The 20640-nt window shown below is 40.4% G+C and overlaps 1 protein-coding gene across 1 annotated transcript; it reads right to left on the reverse strand.

The window, feature by feature from the left end:
• Window positions 1–6211: 6211 nt before the first annotated feature.
• Window positions 6212–7589, reverse strand: LOC148026562 (uncharacterized). The gene has a single exon (XM_087691001.1). It carries the CDS (start codon window positions 7336–7338, stop codon window positions 6703–6705), a length of 636 nt encoding a protein of 211 aa, XP_087547127.1. The 5' UTR covers window positions 7339–7589; the 3' UTR covers window positions 6212–6702.
• Window positions 7590–20640: the final 13051 nt, after the last annotated feature.

Below are 20640 nucleotides of genomic sequence, written 5' to 3' on the forward strand. Positions count from 1 at the left end.
TTGCATGGGGATTTGCATGATGAGATATACATGGAGCAGCCTAAGGGCTTTGCAGAACTTGGCAGGGAGCACCTAGTGTCCAAGTTGAAGAAAAGTCTTTATGACTTGAAGCAGGTACCTAGGGAGTGGTATCATAAGTTTGATGCCTTTATGCAATAACAGGGCTACAACATGAGTGATATGGATCCGTGTCTTTACAGAAAGAAAGCCTGTGATGGCTCATTGCTTAATTTGGTACTTTATGTGGATGATATGCTAATAGCAAGGAACCTCATGATGAGCTGGATGCTCTTAAATCTCAGCTGAAGAAGAGCTTTGAGATGAAGGATTTGGGACATGCCTCTCACATTCTTGGTATGCGCATTAAGCATGATAGGCATCATGGACTACTCTAGCTCTCACAGAGGGAGTACATTCATAAAGTCCTTGAGCGTTTCTGCATGTAGGACGTGAACCCTATTGGTTGTCCATTACCTTCTTACGTGAAGGTCTCACAAGCCAATTGTTTGCAGACAAATGAGTAGAGGGCCAAGATGGCCAAGATACATTATGCATCAGTTGTGGGCAGTTTGATGTATGCTACGATTGCCACTTGTCCAAATATTGCATTTGCAGTTGGTGTTGTGGCACGCCATATGGCTACACCTGGCAGGAAACATTGGAATGTCGTGAAGGATATCATGAGGTACCTAAAGGGCATAGCAGATATGCGTATTTGCTATGGCAGCCAAGATACAAGAGTTGTGGGGTACACAGACTCCGATTATGTAGGACATGCAGATAGTAGGAAGCCTATTTCTGGCTAAGTATTCACCTATGTTGGAGGTGATGTCTCTTGGATGTCCATGGTTCAGAAGTGTACAACTCTATCTACCATTGACGTCTTGTATGTTGCAACCATCAAGGCTTGCAAGGAAGCCATATGATTAGGCCGTTTGGTTCATGACCTTGGGATTGATGTTATACCTATGATGCATTCAGATTCTATGAGTACTATTTAGCTAGCCAAGAATCTGGTCTTCCATGCGAAGACGAAACACATTGAGGTAAGGTATCGCTTCATACGTGGGGTCCTAGAGGACAAGTCTGTTGACCTTGTCAAGATCTCCACTGATGAAAATCCTGCAGGTCTGCTCACGAAAAGCCTCACTACTGAGCGGTTTGTCTTTCTTAGGAGATTGATGGGCATTGAATGAGATGATGTTTTTCCTCATCCTGTTGTACATGTGTACATTGTACTGTCTTTTATGTTTTCTTTTCACTCCTCACTGGGGCAGATTCTCCATTAAGTGGGAGGTTGTTGGGGGTAAAGGCGCGTCACTTTATTCTTTATTCTTTTAGTGATAGTTTGAATAAAGAAAGGCCTGGTCACACATTGTGACCGTTGGAGTCCCCATTTCTTATCTCTCTCTTTCTTGCTCTAACTCTCCCTTCATAGCTCTCCAAGTGCAAGCTTCGATCCTTCTCACCTTTCACTTGGTATATCTATGACTCCTACATTGGATTTGGACTCTATGAGTACCACTTAGTCGGTACAAAATCTAGTATTTCATGTAAAGACCAAGCACATTGAGACCCATTATCACTTCATTAGGGAGGTAATTGAGAATAAGTTAATAGAACTTATATTCTCACTAAAAGTCTCCCACTGGAATGTTATGTCTTCCTTAGGAAGATGATGGGGGTAGGATGAGATGACATCTATTCCTCATCCTGTTGTACTTCCTGTACACTATACTTTGTCACTTTTTTCTTATTTTCTCCATACTTGGGCAGATTTGCCTTTAAGTGGAAGGTTGTTGGGATTAAAGGCCGCATGTACCTAGCCACCTAGATTTACTTATACTTACCGCCTACATAGCTATACACTATAGGTGGCAACCTTCCCCATTACTATTACTTTTCTCTTACTATGATAATAGAATAAGGAAAGGCAAGTCACACATTGTGACTATTGGAGTTTCCACATACCATCTTTCCCTCTCTTACTTGAACCTCCATAGCTCTTGCTTTTTCTTGTGCTTCCACTTTTGCTCCACCTTTCAGCTATCTCACCTAATCAGTAGGGTGGAGCATGACTCGTGTGTAGGGATGTGCAAGCCAACTCAAGGCACATGAGAAACTAATCTACATCTCTATGAGAGGCAAGCTCAAATAACCCAAGCATAGGCATAGTATTCTTAGGCATGATGCAAGAATCATGCAATTGATTATAAGATTTTGATGGTTCTAGCGGTGAGGGTAGGTGTTGTAACTCTTCCCCTCACTTTACAAATGCCCCTAGGGTGCAAGCTCTAGATTTTTAAAGAGTTCTTAGGGGTTGATGTGAGATAGAAACTCAATGATCTCATGGTGTTCTTGCGGTTTTGGTTGGTTGAAGAGTTTCCTGTCATTCACATGTAGTGGGGATAAATAATTGATCATAACAACATTGCTACAAGGGGGTAAAATTTGATCAAACATAGACAACAAAGGATCAGAAAGAATATTACAAACTAAAAACCATGGAGAAATGCTTGAAAATACTATCACCTAGCTTGCACAAAGCCAAAAATAGGAAAATGAAAATCGCTTTTGTGTAACAAAAATATAGGTAGTCTAAGCATTTTACACAACCATACAAGACGCAATTACTGGAGAACTCAAAAACACATGCTGTTGTTCAAAAAACACAAGGTGAAGATGGTTGAAAACATGCCGATTTGCTCCAAATTGAGGTCACTTGGACAATAGCAAGAAATTGAAGATTGGTCAGTAGCAAGAAGGTGTGAGGGAAAAATTTCCATAATAGAAAAAAGCACCAAGGCCTGAACATAGACTTTTGATCCCATGACAAACATGGGTGTAGCTATGGAAGCATAGAAGACTAGTGTAATAGAGTACATACCGCGAGAAAGAAAATAGAAAACACAAAAAGAGGAATGTTTCAAAGAGAGAACTCATATATATGCTCAAGAAATGGAATCGATATAACAAACATGAGATAGTCACATAAAACAGTGAGTCACCAACTATGTGGGCACTCACATTGGCTCCCTCTCTCCAATCGAACATGCTTTGGAAGGTTATAAAAGTGAATGAATCATTGAGAAAGAGGGAGCATGAATAAATAGGCATAACATAATGCCAAAAATATATTAGGTTGACTAGCAAAATAAAATTAAAATGTTGGTCAACCATAAAATAATGACAAAAACCACAAAAATAAGCACATGAAAAATGCTTAAAATAATGTCATGTGTCCAACCCACAAATACACATGCATAGACTCACTCATGAGCCATCCAATCTGTTGACAAGTTTCTCATGGATAATGTTCTAAATGCTATTGTTGCAAAACATAGGGTAAAGTCTTCAAGGTAAAAGACATCTTATCTAGCAACTCAATTTTGAGAAGCCTTTGATAAAGTGAAGTGAAAATATATGCAATTGGTGATGTACAAAATGGGGTTTTATTCTTAAATAGGGAATCTCCCATTTATTCTTCTTGAAGGAGCTCACACTCAAATTTTTGCAAATGGAAAATTATTGAAGGAATTCCAAAATTGACGATGGGTGAGACAAGGCTACTAAATTTCTACGAATGGAAAATTATTGAAGGAATCCCAAATCAATGATGGGTGGGACAAGGTTGCCTAGGAAGTCCCCTCCTTTTTGGTATAGCAACTCATCCCTTTTTCAACATGATTGATAGAATGGTTGACAAGGATTGCCTCACAGAAATCAAATTCAAAGGAAAGCAATTAGCTAATGATCTCCTTATGATCTAAGAGGCCTCAAATGGGAATCTACAAAAAGCATTGGAATTACTGGATGTATATAATATAGTTGCTAGTTTTTCTTTCAATATTAGGAAGCCAACATGTATAAGTGTGATAGAAGAGACCTTTGCTCATCTTGGATGGGAAGGTGGAGTGATTAATAGGATAAGGAGGATAATAACATGATGGCCCCCTATAGTGTGTCAAGCTCCTAACTAGATTTTGAGCACATGTGGGCTAATGAAAGGGAAAAGTGTTGGTGATCTGATGGGAAGAGATACCACGTGCTATCTACCTACAAATTACCATGTATTCTATTCCTTTACTAGCCCAAGTCTGCCTTGCTTTAGTGGGTGTTTTCTAATGAACTAGAATCCATTGGCAAGCTTCAATCTTCATGTAGAGGCGCATTTAGTAGCTTTGATTCTTTATTGAGAGTGGCCTATGATGAGTGAAGGGCTTGCAAGCCGAAATATGTCACTCGCTTACCTCATTTGCTAAGATAGAAGGTGGGGAAGTTGCATGCCACTATATTGGCCCACTTACCCTAGGGGGCACTATTTTTGGTTGGGATTTCCTATGGCAATGAATGCCAAAGAATCACTTAGGATAGGTTGGGTGTTGGGGAAAATCTAAAGAATCAATAAACTGGAGCACCATTGATTGGCCCCTCCATGTGAATGAAGCTCAAGATCATGGGGAATTTCATGTTTTCCACCATCTGATTTTATCTTCCTCTCAACTCTTGGAATTAAACCATGTTAAAGATTTGGGAATCCATCGTGGGAAAATTTATGTGGAGAAAAACATGGAAACACATATACATGGCTTCTATTTCTATGGAGACTCTAAAAATGGCTAAATAGCAAGGTGGTCTACCATTGTTGGATCTAATCAAGGAAGTTAGGGCACTAAGGGTCAAGCTTCTACATAGATGTTGGCAAAACAATATAGCATGATCCCACATGCTCATCCACTTGTTAGCATGTAAGACAAGAAGCATTGCAAAATTTAGCACTTAGTCAAGCTGAGGGCCCTTGAAATACTATCAAAATTTTCTCAGTTCGTGGTATTCTATTTTGAAGGATAACCAATGGGATAGAAACAAGAATGAAATTTATCTAGAGGAGAACGTATTTAAGTCATAGGCACACTCTCCTCCTCTAGCCAATGTTGTGGAAAGATGTGGAATTAACATGGTCAAACTAGGGCTATTCAAATCAATCCATGGATTAAGGATCCATGAATGGCTAAGAGTTTCCATGAGGCAAGAAATACTCGAGGTTTACCCAACTTAAGGAGGATTTGCTGGCAAGTAGTTGCACATCATTTGTATGGTTTCAAAGTAATTTTCAAAAATGGTAGCAATACGAGCGTGATAGTCTCTTAGCCAAAATAATAAGAACATTTCTTACTATCTTAAGAGTTTTGCAATCAAGTTAGTGAGTGTGCCTCTTCATTGAATAGGGAGCAAGTTATTGGAAGCGATTTCAAGTTCCATAGCATAAGGTCAATCACTTCACAAGCAATTCGGGAATCTACATTGAAATCCATTTTTGAAGGAGCTCGGGATAGCCCATCTAAGCGAGCTTCACGTAGGAGCTTTAATACACTTATTTCTATGGATTACGAGTTAATGATGTAATTACTGATTTTAAAAGTACAAATTTACGATTTGTTTGCGTTAAATACAACAAGTTGTCAAAAAAAAGATATGTTCGGATCTTAAGCTATTTGTTTGGGGCCCGCGGGCATGTAAATGGCCTCCACATGTTCATAAATCATTCACCCCAAAAAAGCTGAAGTGGAGTTAGGGTGCAGGGGTGATCATGGATGACGTGAACTTCTCAAGCCTGAAAGAACCTACTGCGGAATATAGTAGATAATTGAAAGGCGGGGGGGAGAAATTTTCGTTGACAAAAGGTTAGCCCATTATATGGAATTCCCCAAAAGTAACTGCACGTTTGTAAAAGCCGGGTGCGGATGCTCGTTGGAAAGAGATCGTGTGTACAAGTCAAATGGCGACAGATTAAAAGCCATGGCACGCGGGATGTAGCCTGTAGGTTGGTGTGGGATCGATCGACGGTGTCATCATAAGGACCGCTTAACCACTAAACCTTCGAAAGTGATTTTGGCAGAAGCTTGAAGTCTATTAATTTCCACAGACAGAGAGAGAGAGAGAGCTGCCCTGTACAGAACAGACTAGAGCGTACTTTGCCTTGAGAACCAAATTCACTGTAAATGTGGAGGTGGGGTCTTGATAGTTAGAAACCAAATTGACAGGCTGCCAGCCACCAACACATTTACAGCGCAGCACCGACGCAGTTTCCGCCAAAACATGACAGCTAACGGGCAGAGTTTCCGGATATGATTGCAATATTTTCGATGAGAATTTACCGTAACAATCAGAAAAACTGGAGCATGTCAAATATTGAAAGTAGTCGGCTTAGTAGAAGATAAACGTTCATCCGGGGAAATCTTGAAACTGCTGATCTTCATACACGATCAATGGAATGAGTGCAATATATCGCTCGGTGGAGACAACTAATTGCTGTAACTAAGTGAGATTAGCACAGTAACTGGAAGACAGACAATAGACCGCTCGATCAGGTGAGGTGGATGAGAACAGGTAGATTAACACTGGCAAGGTGAAGGGTTCGATACAATTGATAGCTCAATTAAAGACTGTGCTTGGAAGATGGAGGAGGAATGCTTGCACTTGCTCGACGGGATGGGGCCTTAATACGGTGGTGCTGAGTCCTTATTTGTGGGGTGGATGGGGGTAGATCTAGGAGCGTATGCACAAGGGGAGCGGAGGGTCTGATGTACAGATGTAAGGAAGGGTCAGGGAAACGATAACAGTGATAATGGTGACGATGATTATAGTATGAAGGATGGGATGTTTTTTTTGGGGGGGGGGGGGGGGTACAGCCCTCCTCCTTTAAGGGTCGAGGGAGAAGCTCTTCTGGCAAGTATAAGAGACGATGGAGCGAGAGGCGAGGGAGATGTTGATGTCGCACTTGGAGACGATGTTGGAGTGGTGGGAGAAGAGGTTGAGGGTTTTGACGCGGCCGAGGAGGGTGACAGTGGTGCTGAGGAGGAGGATGCCGGAGGAGGAGGAGTAGTAAGCGGACTGGCCGGAGACGAGCTGGAGGGGGGCGGAGCCCTGGACGGTGAGAGGGACGCTGAGGCTGGAGAGGGACTGGGAGGGGATGGAGCCGGAGGGGGGCAGGGGGGTGAAGCCCACCTGCGCGCCGCCGTAGAAGAGGCAGGCCACGCCGCCGTCCTCCAGCACGAAGGTGGCCCGGTTGGGGTTGTAGATGGCCACCTGCAGGACCAGGGTCACGTTGATCTGCGTGGTGGTGCCCGGCGCGCCGTTGGTGTAGCCGGAGGGGTAGATGGCTGCCAGCTGCATGCTGGGCACCTGGATCCTGGGGTCCTTGGGTTTGTACACCGACAGGTACAGCACCGCAAGCACGATTATCACCACCACCAGCACCACCGTCACCGCCACGCACGCCATCTTCTGCCGCCTCTTCCGCTTCTCGCAGGTGTGGCCCTTCCCTCCCTTCCCCATTCTGCTCGTGATGTACTATGATTATTGTCCTGTCGCTGCCCCTCCGCTTTTGCTCTGCTCTCTCTCTCTCTCTCTCTGTGCCTGCGAAGGCTAGAGTACCGCCAGCCCCTCCCACTGCTGCTCCTGCTGCACGATATTCACAATGGACGGATAGACGGAAACAGAACAAACGCACGCACTCAGACACACACCCCGAGAATGAATATGAGAGAGAGAGAAGAGAAAGGGTCCCCCGTCGCTCCCACCTAACGCCCCCGCCTCCCCTTCCTTTTCATCCCTTCGCCACCGTCACGTAGCGCAACGGGTCTTCCCATTATTATAAAGCACATGCTAGCTAGCTAGCTAATACGACTGTTCAAAAGTTCGATGCCACTCCACGTCCAATGGTTCTAACCGCTTTTCCTTTTCAGGGCCTTATTTTACTAGCACTTGCAAACTCCCTACCATGATGTAAAGCACCCAAATGAAGCGTCAATATAGTCACCAGTCACGACAATCTATATGGCCTTCCTCATTACCAACACCATGCCATAAATCACATTCGGGCACATGTGAGGGTATGGAACGGGGCACAATAGCATCACCCATCACTTGGGTTGTTAAGGCCCATTTATACTCACATCCAAAGGAGAGTGTACAAGGGCATGGAGCTGAGTTCTTAGAATCGAATCGCATTTAGGGGCCTTACTACACTCACCCTACTTGAGCTTGGAAAATCATGGTGCTAAGCAAATGCTAATCATGCTATCCAATGGCTTTCTAGCTTTTTTTCCAGCTTGCTCAATGGATACAATCATTGGACCTTGTTCACCAAATATGCATCAATTCGATCTTGTTCACAGAAACCTTTGCAAAGTAAGATCTTGTTCACTAAAACCTTTGCAAACTAAGATGGCTAGTGTTGCTTGAACGCCATCAGCCATAAGCTTTACATCACCTGATGGTTACTACTCAAAGCCAAGTAGTGGCATCTTTTTTTCTTAAAACATATATTCTTTAAATGTTTAATCTACTTAATGCTTTTTATAAAGAAAAAAAAGTAAACTAAACATGGCTCTAAATAACTACTAGGAAATCCAATAGCTTCCATCCAAATACATATGAAATGTGTGTTAGTTGAAGCTTCCATTTCAAAAGGGTAAACCCAAGTCTTCCCAAACGTTTGTGCACTCGAACCTCACACACCAAGCAATCACTTGCCCACCACACTCAAAAAGGTGCTTGTGTGTGGGGGGTAGGATGCTTTGGACATATATAAGAAACACCTATCCATTCTCCACAAACTTTCATTGGCTTATTGGTAGTAGTGAGGCCTTGTATTTGATGTTTTGACACATGGCAATGAAAAACATGGCATGCATACACCTTTTTCATGTGTAACCACTCTCCTACTCATGAATCTTAGAGGAGCATGAAACATATTATAAGTCATGTTTTGAGATGTGGTGTTGAAAAACCATGATAAGCACACTCCTTTCAATCTTTCACCATCCTTATTGCTCCACACCCCTAATTAAATATCAATCTTGTTTCATCAAAATAATATCTTTCCATTCTCTATTAGACTCATAGAACTAATACAATCACTTTATGAGAACGTATTCATTACCAATGTGAGAACATAATAAAAAATAGAATAACTATACCTTATTCCAAAAGTCTCAAGCATTTGTGAAAACAATAAGGAGTCTCTCAAAAAGTTTTTTGCTTTCATCTTATTCCAATAGTCACCTAGCATTTGTGGAAAGAACAAGGGTTCTCACAAACAATATTTTGCATTGACGAAACTTTTTACAATATGCATAGATAACTTTGTTCAATGTGATTTTTTAATTGCATGTTACATGGGATATCTACTATCATCAAGGAAATGCTCAACAATTACATTCACACATTGTATGCACAATTCTCCACCAATGGCTCACTAGTGTGTTAAGGATGGGCATCTTATTTCAAATGCCACACATAAAGGAAATTTTGATATGAACAAATTTGTGAGTGTGCCTTCAAGGATTGAGGAGACAAGGTTCAAACTCACACACACTTGTAACTCAATGCACACTCAAACCACTATGCCACGACCTCATTGGCACATAAAGCAAACTTGCCAATGTGTAATTGCTTGATTTGTCATACCTACTAGCCAATTTATACCACATTGTTCTGATTGGTGGACCATGTTGTTCCATATACATCATTAACACGTCTCAAATTCCTAAGGGAAAAAGTGTTGTTTATTTCATAGGCAAAGATATTTTCAAGGGAGCTCCTACCAAAAAGCTTATCACAACTTTTCTTCTAAATTCAATTGTGACTGCCCTCATCAAGTCCAAGTCTTTCAATTTAGATTACCCTATTCATCAGACAAAAATGGCCTCAAGATAATGTCTTTTGAAGCCACTCTTGAGCTTGATTTTACATGGCCCTAACTTCCTATTGGCTTAAGGCTTAGAAGGAATTATGAATAGCTCTCTTTGGCTAAAGAAGAATGAGTAGAACCTCTGCTATTGTATATGGTAATTTAATAAATGTTAATGACCTTTATGAAAGTGCTAGAGTGCCTTGTGTTTTGAATTGTGCCTATATGGTGTTGCAAACTTTTTTTGATGTTAACATATCTCCATAATTGATTAAAAATATATTCAAGAAAGCCCACTTAGCACTCCATGAGGTCAACCTTTCCTTCTATAAGAATGTAAAAGCTCTAACCCACCAAAGTACTAAAATTTAGACCCAACATACATACATGTGCACATATACATACACATGCACATGTACACATAGGTATGGGCACATGCACATGCACACACTTTTTTGGGTGAAACCATTATATATTAGGCCTTTATTGAATAAGAGAAAAATGGTTTGTGGCAATCTTTTCCAAAAATGGCATCCATGTGAGAGCCATCTAAATCACCGATATTGCAATTATCATATTATGATGTTATAGCAAGTAATGAAAGTGGTTGTAGGTCTCAAATGTCATAATGCCCAAGAATGCATGATTCCTTTGGGTCCAAAGATTCCGTGAATTTGAAAATTCAAACTATGGGAAAAGAATTTCCCAAGTCTCTATGCATCGAAAATTAGCACACAAAGATTGAGAAAGTCTATCTAAAGTAACTCTAGTGAGATTGAGCATCAACTAAGAAGATGAGGATGGTCTCAAACAGCAACATATGGGCATCCCACACATTGAGGCAATAATTTAGTGATTCGCCAATTTTTGTCTCATAAGTAACACTCGAGTCTTAGATCTACAAAGTACAAACTTTACTTCAAATGATTTTTTTTTTCTAAATGTTTACTAAGGTCATTTTCTAGCCATTTGTGGTGATTTATCCAAATGCCAAAGTATAATTTCATGTTTATCTATCCATAGTTCTACTAATGATCCAATCATCACTATGCAAAATGATATACTAACCCATCACACAACGTGAAATAGAGATTGGGGGTATAATCAAACCATTGAAAGTGATGATTAAGAAAGAAATCACCTATCTTCCAATGCTGATATCAAGGTTTGGGTGCTTATTTCAAGCCATAGAGGGCCTTGTGCAAGTAGTAAACTTGAACCTTTGATCCTAGGATTTGAAAATTGGGTAGCTACTTCACATAAATCTTCGTAGAAATTACACGGTGTATTGGATAGAATCCAAGCAAGGAGTAGAGAATACAAATCAAATATGAGAAGAACAAAATTTGCTTTAGTGAACTGATACAAAGATCTCTCTATCCACCCGTGCGCTTCCACTGTGAAGCTTAGATGACAATCCAGAATAGATGATAGGTGAAGAACTCAAGGCTACTTGGAAGGGTGAAAGAAAAATTGATGATGACTTTAGAGGGGTCTTTTTTTAATAGCCTAGGAAGGTAGTCTAGTCGGATTGCCCGATCATATTTTGAACCTTCCCTAGTTGACTAGGGAATACGTTGAGATGGCAAGCTCAATACCTGCGTACATTGATGATGGACCACCTAGTTAGATGAATCTACATGTCCACAATTAGCACATCGGTGATTAGTATGATCCTCACATGGCCACTGACTTATCACTTATTATATTTGGTTATTGCACCTACCTACGGTTGGCATAGTTATAGTGCCAATCGATTAGTATAGTCGATTATATTAGAATATTAGAGTTGCAGCATGGAAGAGTGTGCACAAGAGGGAGAAGAGAGAACACAAAGTACAAGAAGAAGATCTTGCTTATTCAATTTCACATGATGTACAATTGGTATACTCTCTTTGCTACACTGAGAGTGGCCCTTAGGGCTATTTATATAGCCACTGGATGAGCTAGTTTAGGGTTTCCCCTATCCTCTAATCCATTCACACCTCACCTTTCCTCATGCACCCTTGGTTACATAGGGTTCTCATGCTATACTTCTAATATTCCCCCCCCCCCCCCCCCCAAATCAATTAGTGGTATGCCTTTATAAACTAGGCTACAATTATGTTTATGGAAAGATGATACAAAGAATGATAAAAAAGGCAGTCATCAAGTGCTTTGGAAACATAATTGGCCTCTAATTTTTTTGGTGCTTTAGGGGAGATAGGACATTTATTGGTGATATATCTTGTTTGCTTACATTTGTTACACTTCATCTTATTGGGATAGTTTTTTGCTTACAATATGTCCCTTTTTATTGCAAAATGAACATTTAGTGGAAATGGTATGAAGCAAGAGTTGATTAGGGATGTTAAGGTAGATGCTTGACTAGTGATGTATTCCTTTTTATTTATTTTCTCCTCATACACACATGATTGAATGACACCTTCATTTGTTAGACTAGTTACAAGAGTTGGGAAGACTTTCCTTACACCCTTTAAAAGTTTACAATGGCAACTTCTATAGCAATCGAAGCTTGTGAGAAGCTAATTGGGCCATTGCCCCCTTCATGTGAGAAATGAACTTTCCCAAGTGTTCTCCTTGCTTGTATTCCTAGATGCAATATTATTATGGCTTGGGCTCTTTTATTATCTTTTATATTTTGGATGGGTCAATGGCCTTGGTTCCTTTGATGAAGAGCCAGTAACCCCTCTCCATATATTTTACTAATACTTGTCATGGGTGAAAGTCTCTCCCATCAAACTTGTGGATTTGAGGTTTTACATCAACATAGGCCATGATAAGGTCTTACCGATTACATGGGGCAATGTTAGGGTCTAATCCTTTACAAGGTGGGCAATAAGAAAAAAATAAAATAAATTGAGTAACAAGCTAAAAGTGATTAAGAAATGAGCAAGACAACATTTGGAGAGGAGATGAAATGGTTTATGTGTTTATATCTAACACATAGCCTTACAATGGTCGAGAGGTCGAGAGGTTGAGAGAGGTCGAGAGAGAGGTCGAGAGGTCGAGAGAGAGAGAGGTCGAGAGAGAGGTCGAGAGGTCGAGAGAGAGAGAGAGAGAGAGAGAGAGAGAGAGAGAGAGAGAGAGAGAGAGAGAGAGAGAGAGAGAGAGAGAGAGAGAGAGAGAGAGAGAGAGAGAGAGAGAGAGAGAGAGAGAGAGAGAGAGAGAGAGAGAGAGAGATGATAATAGTTAAGCACTTAGTAAATATACTTAAGGTATAAAAAACCCTTCAAATTGTTGAGAATAACTAGCAAGCAATTATAACCAAATTGATCAGTAGTATTTGAAAACACTAATATCCAAGCTTAGTGAAATGCTTGTGTTGGAATTTGATCGAGGATGGGATTGAGAGCCATCTTTGAGGCAAGAAGCTCTGAGTTTTGAGCCTCCAGATTTGCAATGAACTTGAATCTTGCTCATCAGTGTGATTAGAATCACTGTTAATGACCTCAATAAGAAGAAAACTGAAAAAATAAGCTTCAAGATTTTTGGCTATGGTCGCCAGATAGGGTGATAGTTAGGGTTTGGCCCATATTGTGAAAGGTGAGAAGGATCGAGCAAGAGAGCACGGAGGTGAGAGCATGGAGGTGAGAAGGATCGAGCAAGAGAGCACGGAGGTGAGAGCTATGGCGGATGGAGCAAGAGTAAGAAAAAAAGAGACTCTAAATGTGGGAACTCCAATAGTCACAATGTGTGACCGGCCTTTCCTTTATTCAAATGTCACTGAAAGAATAAAGAATAAAGTGACAATGATGGGTGCCCACCACTTGCAATGTGCAAGTGCGGGTCATGCATAGGCGGCTAGGCGGAGGCGCAATTACCCCCAACAACTTCCCACTTAAAGGAAAATCTGCCTCATGTGAGGAGTGAGAAGAAAAAAGAAAAAGAAAAAAAAAGATAATACAAGAGGATGAGGAAAGACATCATCTCATCCAATGCCCATCAACTTCCTAAGGAAGGTAAAGCACTCTATAGAGAGGCTCTTCGTGTGAGTAAGTCTATAGGATTCTGGTCTGTTGAGATCTTGACAAGGTCAATAGACTTTTTCTCATCAATGACCCCATGAACGAAGTGATACCTCGCCTCAATGTGTTTTGTCTTCGCATGGAAGACCAGATTCTTGGCTAACTGGAAAGCACTCATAGAATCCAAATGTAGTGTAGGGATAGCATCTGCAATACCAAGGTCGGCAAACCAAATGACCCAACCAAATGGCCTCCTTGCAAGCCTCAATGGCTGCAACATACTCGGCCTCTCTAGTAGAAAGGGTTGTTCATTTCTACACCCTGGACATCCTTGAAATAGCACCTCCAGCAAAAGTGAACACATAGTGAGAGGTGGACTTTCTACTATCTACATGTCCTACATAGTCAAAGTCAGTGTATCCAATGACTCTTGTATCCTGGCTACCATAACATATGCGCATATCAATGGTGCCCTTTAGGTACATCATGATACCCTTCATGGCATCCCAATGCCTCTTGCTAGGTGTAGCCATATCATGTGCCCATTCCAACTCACCTCCATGCTCTCACCTCCATGCGCATTGCATAGGGAATCTTGGCCGTCTCGGCCCATTACACAGAGGTGAGAAGGAATGACCACGTTATATGGCATACATAAGACTGCACATTGCAGATGCATAGGGAATTAGCTGTATGGGAGTAGGAAGCTCCTCCTGAAAGATAGCCGCGCATATCTCCACTACCTTTTCAGGATGCCCATGCATTTTTTCCTCATCATGGAACACAACATCCTGGCTGTGGATGACTTTCTGCACCTGCACATGATATCCTACATCATCAAGATGTCCAGTTGACATAAGTTTGTGGGTAAATGTAGGTGCATGGAATACATCATGCATAAGAAAAGTGTTGCTAGAGGGAAACTGCAGCATAACATTACCTATGTCCACATTCAAGAGACATGTCATCACCAAGACGCACAGAACTAGAAATAGTGCGGTATGTATGAAACCAGTCTCCGCAGGGTGTAACATGAAAGGATGCACCTGAATCCAAAAGCCAACATTGGGCATACATAGAGTGAGCGTCAGTCATTTGTGAGGCATCACATGAAGAAGTTGCAAGAATATAATATCCATTAGAGTCATCAAGTTGCATAACATTAATTTCCTCAATCTTAACATTGGGCTTTGTAGGTACAACACTGCGATCAAAGGACTTCTCCTACACTTTCTCTTTCCCCTTTTCCTTGCGCCTTTCATTGCACAATTCATGACATTGTGGCCTAATGTGGCCCTTTTTTCCACAATGATTGCATGTAATATTTGCATTCCTACCACGGGATTTGCTGCGTGTTTTCCCATGAGACTTGGAGTGAGATCTCTAAGAATCCTGTCCATGACCACTGCCACTGCCATTATTTTCATTTCCATCATTTTTGTCTCTAACTATCAATGCATGAGAGACACGTGAGACATCCAAAATACTTATGTTTATCTCTTCCTGAAGAAGAGGACTCTCAACATCATATAGCATAAGTGTAGTAGCAAAGGCACACAAAGCAGTATGAAAGATATCCCAAGAGTCATTAAGAGTGCCAAGTAAGAACAAGGGAGTCACATCCTCCTTAAAATTAATGCCCTATGAAACCAAATGTTTTAGGATAGCATGGATTGGCTCAAATAAGCAAACATAGTCACATTCTCCTTCATGCAGAGATCCATAAGCTGTTTTAACTAGTACATCTGGGAAGCAAGACTTTCCTTGACATACAAGTTCTTAATTTTCTCCCCAAGATCCCATGCACTCTGTGATTACTCAAATACATTGTAGTGTACCTTTTTGTGAGAGACAATGTGATAGTGGACTTGCACAATTCATCAAGCTCAAGCCATTGATCATTACGCATTGTTGCGGGCTATTGGCTCACTCAATCTCAGTGGTTTAACCTGTGATTTTTGCACCAACACTTGCCATATTTGGCTTTTCCAATAGCCATAGTTCGTACCATCCAACTTAGTGATGTTGAATATAGCATTATCAATGGAAGAACTAGCCATAATGCAAGCTAGAAATAGTGCAGACGGTTAAAACAGCTTGTTGTATACTGCTGTAAACAACCCAAAACCACGAGAAAACCAAGACAAAATGGCAAAGTACAAGTGATTAATGATACTTCCCACCAAGTACTATCAATAGTACATCAAAATGACATGATTCAGCACAATAAATACATAATAGTCTACATAAAACAACTTGCTATAATAATTGATAGTAGTGAGCAAATGAGAGCAAACAGTGAGCTAATAGAGATCCGATAACAACAGTTGACTGCCAAGTCCAATCTTGCATCAAGCAGGCATAATAGAGGCACTATGACAGCCAATGAACATGAGCCAAACACCCAAATGTGTCAAGAGAGTCTATCAGTACAACCGATACATCCCTTGAGTAATAAGCAAGATGTACACACCACTGGAAAGTCCTGACAAAGGTTAGTGTATGCTCAATGAAGATAGATAAAATCAGCTCATAAGCATCCAAGAGCAGACATGGAAGCATCTACCAAGCAAATATCATAGTCAAGGACATATAAGAGATCCCTGTCTCAAATCTCAAGTAATAGCTCAAATGCATAATTCGCAAGCTCTGGGTAAATCCAATACAATAAGCATAAAGCTCCATTGGCACAAAAGTCGATGGAATATGAGCAACGAAGCTCAAAGATAGCATGTAAATGCATAAGACATCTCATAGCCAAGACCGTACATCACGAGAGCACCAAGAGCATGTAAGCAGTCAAGCATCTGATAGCATTCAAGTACATCATGTGCGAAGCCAATAAACATCCAAAATAGGTTCCAAAGTATCCAAGTACAAGCCCAATTGAAGCTCCAAGTAGCAAAGAAGCTCAAAGAATGTAGGTAGCATGCATCACTGATATATGCTTCAAAGCATGTACTAATGGGTCATGCATAGACCATATGTATAACCTTTGTCACAAAGCATGCCAATGTAGACCGATGTCAAGTAAGTGCCAACCAATACGGAGCTCAAATGAGGCTCAAAATACATTTTGGAACCATCCAATACATTTGCCAACCTCCATTTGCATCCAAATAGTCATAACAAGCATCCGAGAAGCACCCGAGACCAATAGGCATAACATAACTCGAGTTAAATAGCTTCAGCCCTACTCTATTACAGTAGTAAATTCACTATCAAACTTAGCATAATCAAAACTAAAATCAGCACCAAATCAATGGCATATCATATGCATAGCTTCCCATAAAATTTGGGCATGATTTGGGCACAAATGGCATCGATAGCTAATACTAAGCAAGCATAAACATCAAATGCTAATGTAGCACTATTTGGGGCTTCATGTGGACTATTATGATAGTCCTAGACTAAAGTATATTAGACCCAAAGTAGAAGTGTGGAATCCTTGTTTTGTTGATATGGTAAACAATTCATGACATAGTCTTTAACATCCCGCCAAATGCCCTTCCAATAGAAACTTTTATGGATATTGTCAAATGTTTTAAACAATCCATGATGACTTGCTAAGGGTGAAGAGTGCATCTCTTGCAAAATACGATGCTTGAAAGATGAGTGGGAAACCAAATACACCCTTCCATGATACCAAAGAGTACCATTATGCCATTTGTAGTTGGGATACTCTTCTCCTTTCGCTTTGCTGAAAATCTTTCATCATAGAAGTCACTTGTTCATCAAGAAAATGCTCTTTTTGGATGTCATGAATCCAATCCTTATGTAGGGGAGAGATAGTCGAAATGAAACAATCCCACATTCTTGGATAAAGCATCCATTACTACAGTGTCCTTTCCCGCCATGTATATGAAATATCAAAATCATACCCTTGAAGAGTTGCCAACCATCGTCTTTGTTTTGGGAACAAAATTGGATGGGAGAGAAAGTATTTTAGCACACGATGATCACTTTTTACCTTGAAATGATTGCCATATATATAGTGATGCCACTTTTAAATAGCATGCAAAATCTCCAACATCATAGACATGTAGTTGACACTCCTTATCATCAAGCTTGCGACTTTTATAGGCTATAATTCCATGGTCTTGATATAGAACAGCCCCAACTCCTCTTCCACTAGCATCCACACATATAATGAATTCCTTAGAGAAATCTAGGCATGTAAGAATAGTTGTTGAAACTAAGAGAGATTTCAACTCATTAAAACTCTTGTTGGCTATGGAGTCCCAAAAGAAAGACTCATTCTTCAGCCCATCGATCAAAGAAGCTGCCATATGAGCATATATTTTTTATAAACCTCGTATAGAAGGAAGACAATCCAAGCAAACCTCTCAAAGAAGTAGAATTCATATGAGTAGGCCACTCTTTGACACATTTCACTTTGTTGGGATCCACTCGAATGCCTTGCTTACCCACAATGTGACCTAAGTATTCCAGTTCATCTTCCATGAAGGAATACTTTGACATTTTGGCAAAGAGTGTGTGTCTTCTTAATATGTCAAAGACCTCTCATACATGCATCAAATTCTCCTCCTTGGATTTGCTATAAATGAGGATATCATCAAAGAATACAAGGATTGTTTTGAATAAGAAAGGTTGCAATATTTTATTTATGAGAGCTTGAAAAGTAGTAGGTGCATTTGAAAGCCCAAGTGGCATGACCAAGAAGTGGTATAACCTTATTTCAGTCCTAAAGACTATTTTAAACTCATCTTCTTCCTTCATTCTAATTTGGTGATAGCCCGAACAAAGATCAATCTTGGTAAAGACCTTTGCATCTTTAAGCTCATCCAAAAGGTCATCAATGCATGAAATTGGGGTATCTATTCTTCACCGGCAGACTTGTTTAGCTCCCTATAATCAACGCACATGCAAAAAGATCCATCATTCTTCTTTACCAAGAGTAAGGGAGAGGAAAATGGAGATTGAATTGGTTGAATTAAATCCATTTGCAGCAACTCTTTGACTTGTCACTTCACCTATTCCCTCTCAAACTTTGACAAGTGATAGGGAGGTTTGTTGATGGGTTTTATATTAGGCAGCAAGTCGTCAACCTCTCACTTTGGAGGAAAAGATGATGGTGGCTGAAATAAATCTTTGTATTCTTCCAATAGCTCTTCCAACCTTGGATCCTTTTTGAAGAAGAAGAAGAAGATGGCTGCTTTGGTGGCTACTCTTCATCTTTTTTTGCAAGCAAAAGAGTAAAGATACATCATCTTGCATTGATTTCTTTTTGTAACTTCTTCATGGATATGAGTTCCAATTGTTTTTTACCAATGCCCTTCAATTCTATATGATGTCCATTCCATTTGAACTCCATTTGCATGTTTTCCAAGTCATGAAAATTTTCAAATGGACTTTAACCAATCACAGCCAGCATCTATAAGTCCCATTTCTAAAGTAATCAAGTCCATTTGTATGGAACATGAAGGATATAAGGTGATAGGAGTGCGTAGGCACACTTTTTATTGCTTGATTCATAAGCTCCATTGGCAAATTGGATCTTTAGTGGCACTTGCATTTGCTTAGGTAGCAATTTCAGTCCATGCAAATATTTGGTATTTATGAAGCTATGGGTGCTACCCGTGTCTATCAAAACCACTTTTCCATTTATTAGCCCCTCAAGTCTAAGGGTATTTTCTCCCTTACAACCAATCCATGCATCATGAAAAATTGCACATAAAGAGCCACCCAAATCAAAGGGAAAATTGTCCACAATATCATAGAACTCATGATTAGTCCCAACATCCTCATCATGCATGTCTTCAACCATAGGGTTTGCATCCACATGGAACACATTTCTCTCTTCACCTTCATCTTCATCCGGCTCATCAATGATGAAAAAATTGAGCTTGCTATTTTTGGATTTACATTTCAGTCTATGGTCTTATGTCCACTTTTCTCTGCACTTGAAGCATCAACCTTTGGCATGCATGTCCCTAATTTGATAATTAGAAAGAACTTTGTTGTAAGTGCTATTTTGAGATCCCTTTTGTGCATTTTCAGCCCTTGTGAAGTTTTATTTTGCTTCAGCCATTGGTCTAGAACTACCACCAATACTTGGTTTTGACCCATAAACCATTAGATAAGTAGGCACCTTGTTGTAATTCTGTTGTAGGTATTAATTCCCTTGCTATCTTATCTATACACATCCCTTGGCTGGCTGAATTGAGCTCCAAACTTAGAAGATTGATTTGGTAAGGAATACCCTGCACTTTTAGGCTGAATACCCATTGAATCTCTTCTATATTTTTGCCCACACCTTTTAACATATTGAATAGCATCATGAATGCTCTTGGGCTCCATTGCAGCTACTTCCAAAGAAAGGGTTGGATCTAGACCAAATATGTATTTGTTTAATTTTGTCGAATCATCAATTCCTTCAATGTACATAGAGAGATTGAGATGTTAATACTTCAAGCACTTTCACCTTTGGTTAGTGTGTACCTTGCACTTAGTTGTTGTCCAGCTTTCTCCATATTCGGACATTGAATAAGTCAGTGACTCTAGGTTTAATCACAGTTAGTCTAAATGGTCAATTAGACCTAAGTGTTGTATTCACTTCAGTTATGTGTGATTATGGAATAATGAGAAATTAGAGGAGATAGTACACTACTACTCTATGTTGCCTCAACCCTTCTCTGACTTTCAACATGGTATAAAAGCCATCTTGAATGGGCTTTCTGCAGCTTAACAAAGTGAATGTGGGAGCTTTCAGTCAACCGCCAAGACCCACAAACTGCTTATTGCTTCAAGCATTCCAAGCGAGCTCTAATGGCTATCTCTCACCTAGCCGACGCGTCGTCGATCCTCTCGGGGTGTAGTGAGCTTACCTTGATGCCAAAACGACTTGCCTCCTCCCTCACACAAGTCGGTAGCTCCACGATCCTAAATGCTAGCTCAATCATCCTCAAGCTTCCTCCATCTCCAAGCTCCATTCTCCATAGCCACGTGTAAGGT

The sequence above is a fragment of the Lygodium microphyllum genome, chromosome 13 (assembly GCF_053477565.2).
Source record: "Lygodium microphyllum isolate KBCC chromosome 13, Lygodium_microphyllum_v1.1.10, whole genome shotgun sequence".
Lineage (NCBI taxonomy): Eukaryota > Viridiplantae > Streptophyta > Polypodiopsida > Schizaeales > Lygodiaceae > Lygodium > Lygodium microphyllum.

Bases quoted from the DNA above. Each gene is read 5' to 3' on its own strand.
- LOC148026562 (XM_087691001.1), bottom strand. From the start codon at position 7,338: ATGGGGAAGGGAGGGAAGGGCCACACCTGCGAGAAGCGGAAGAGGCGG.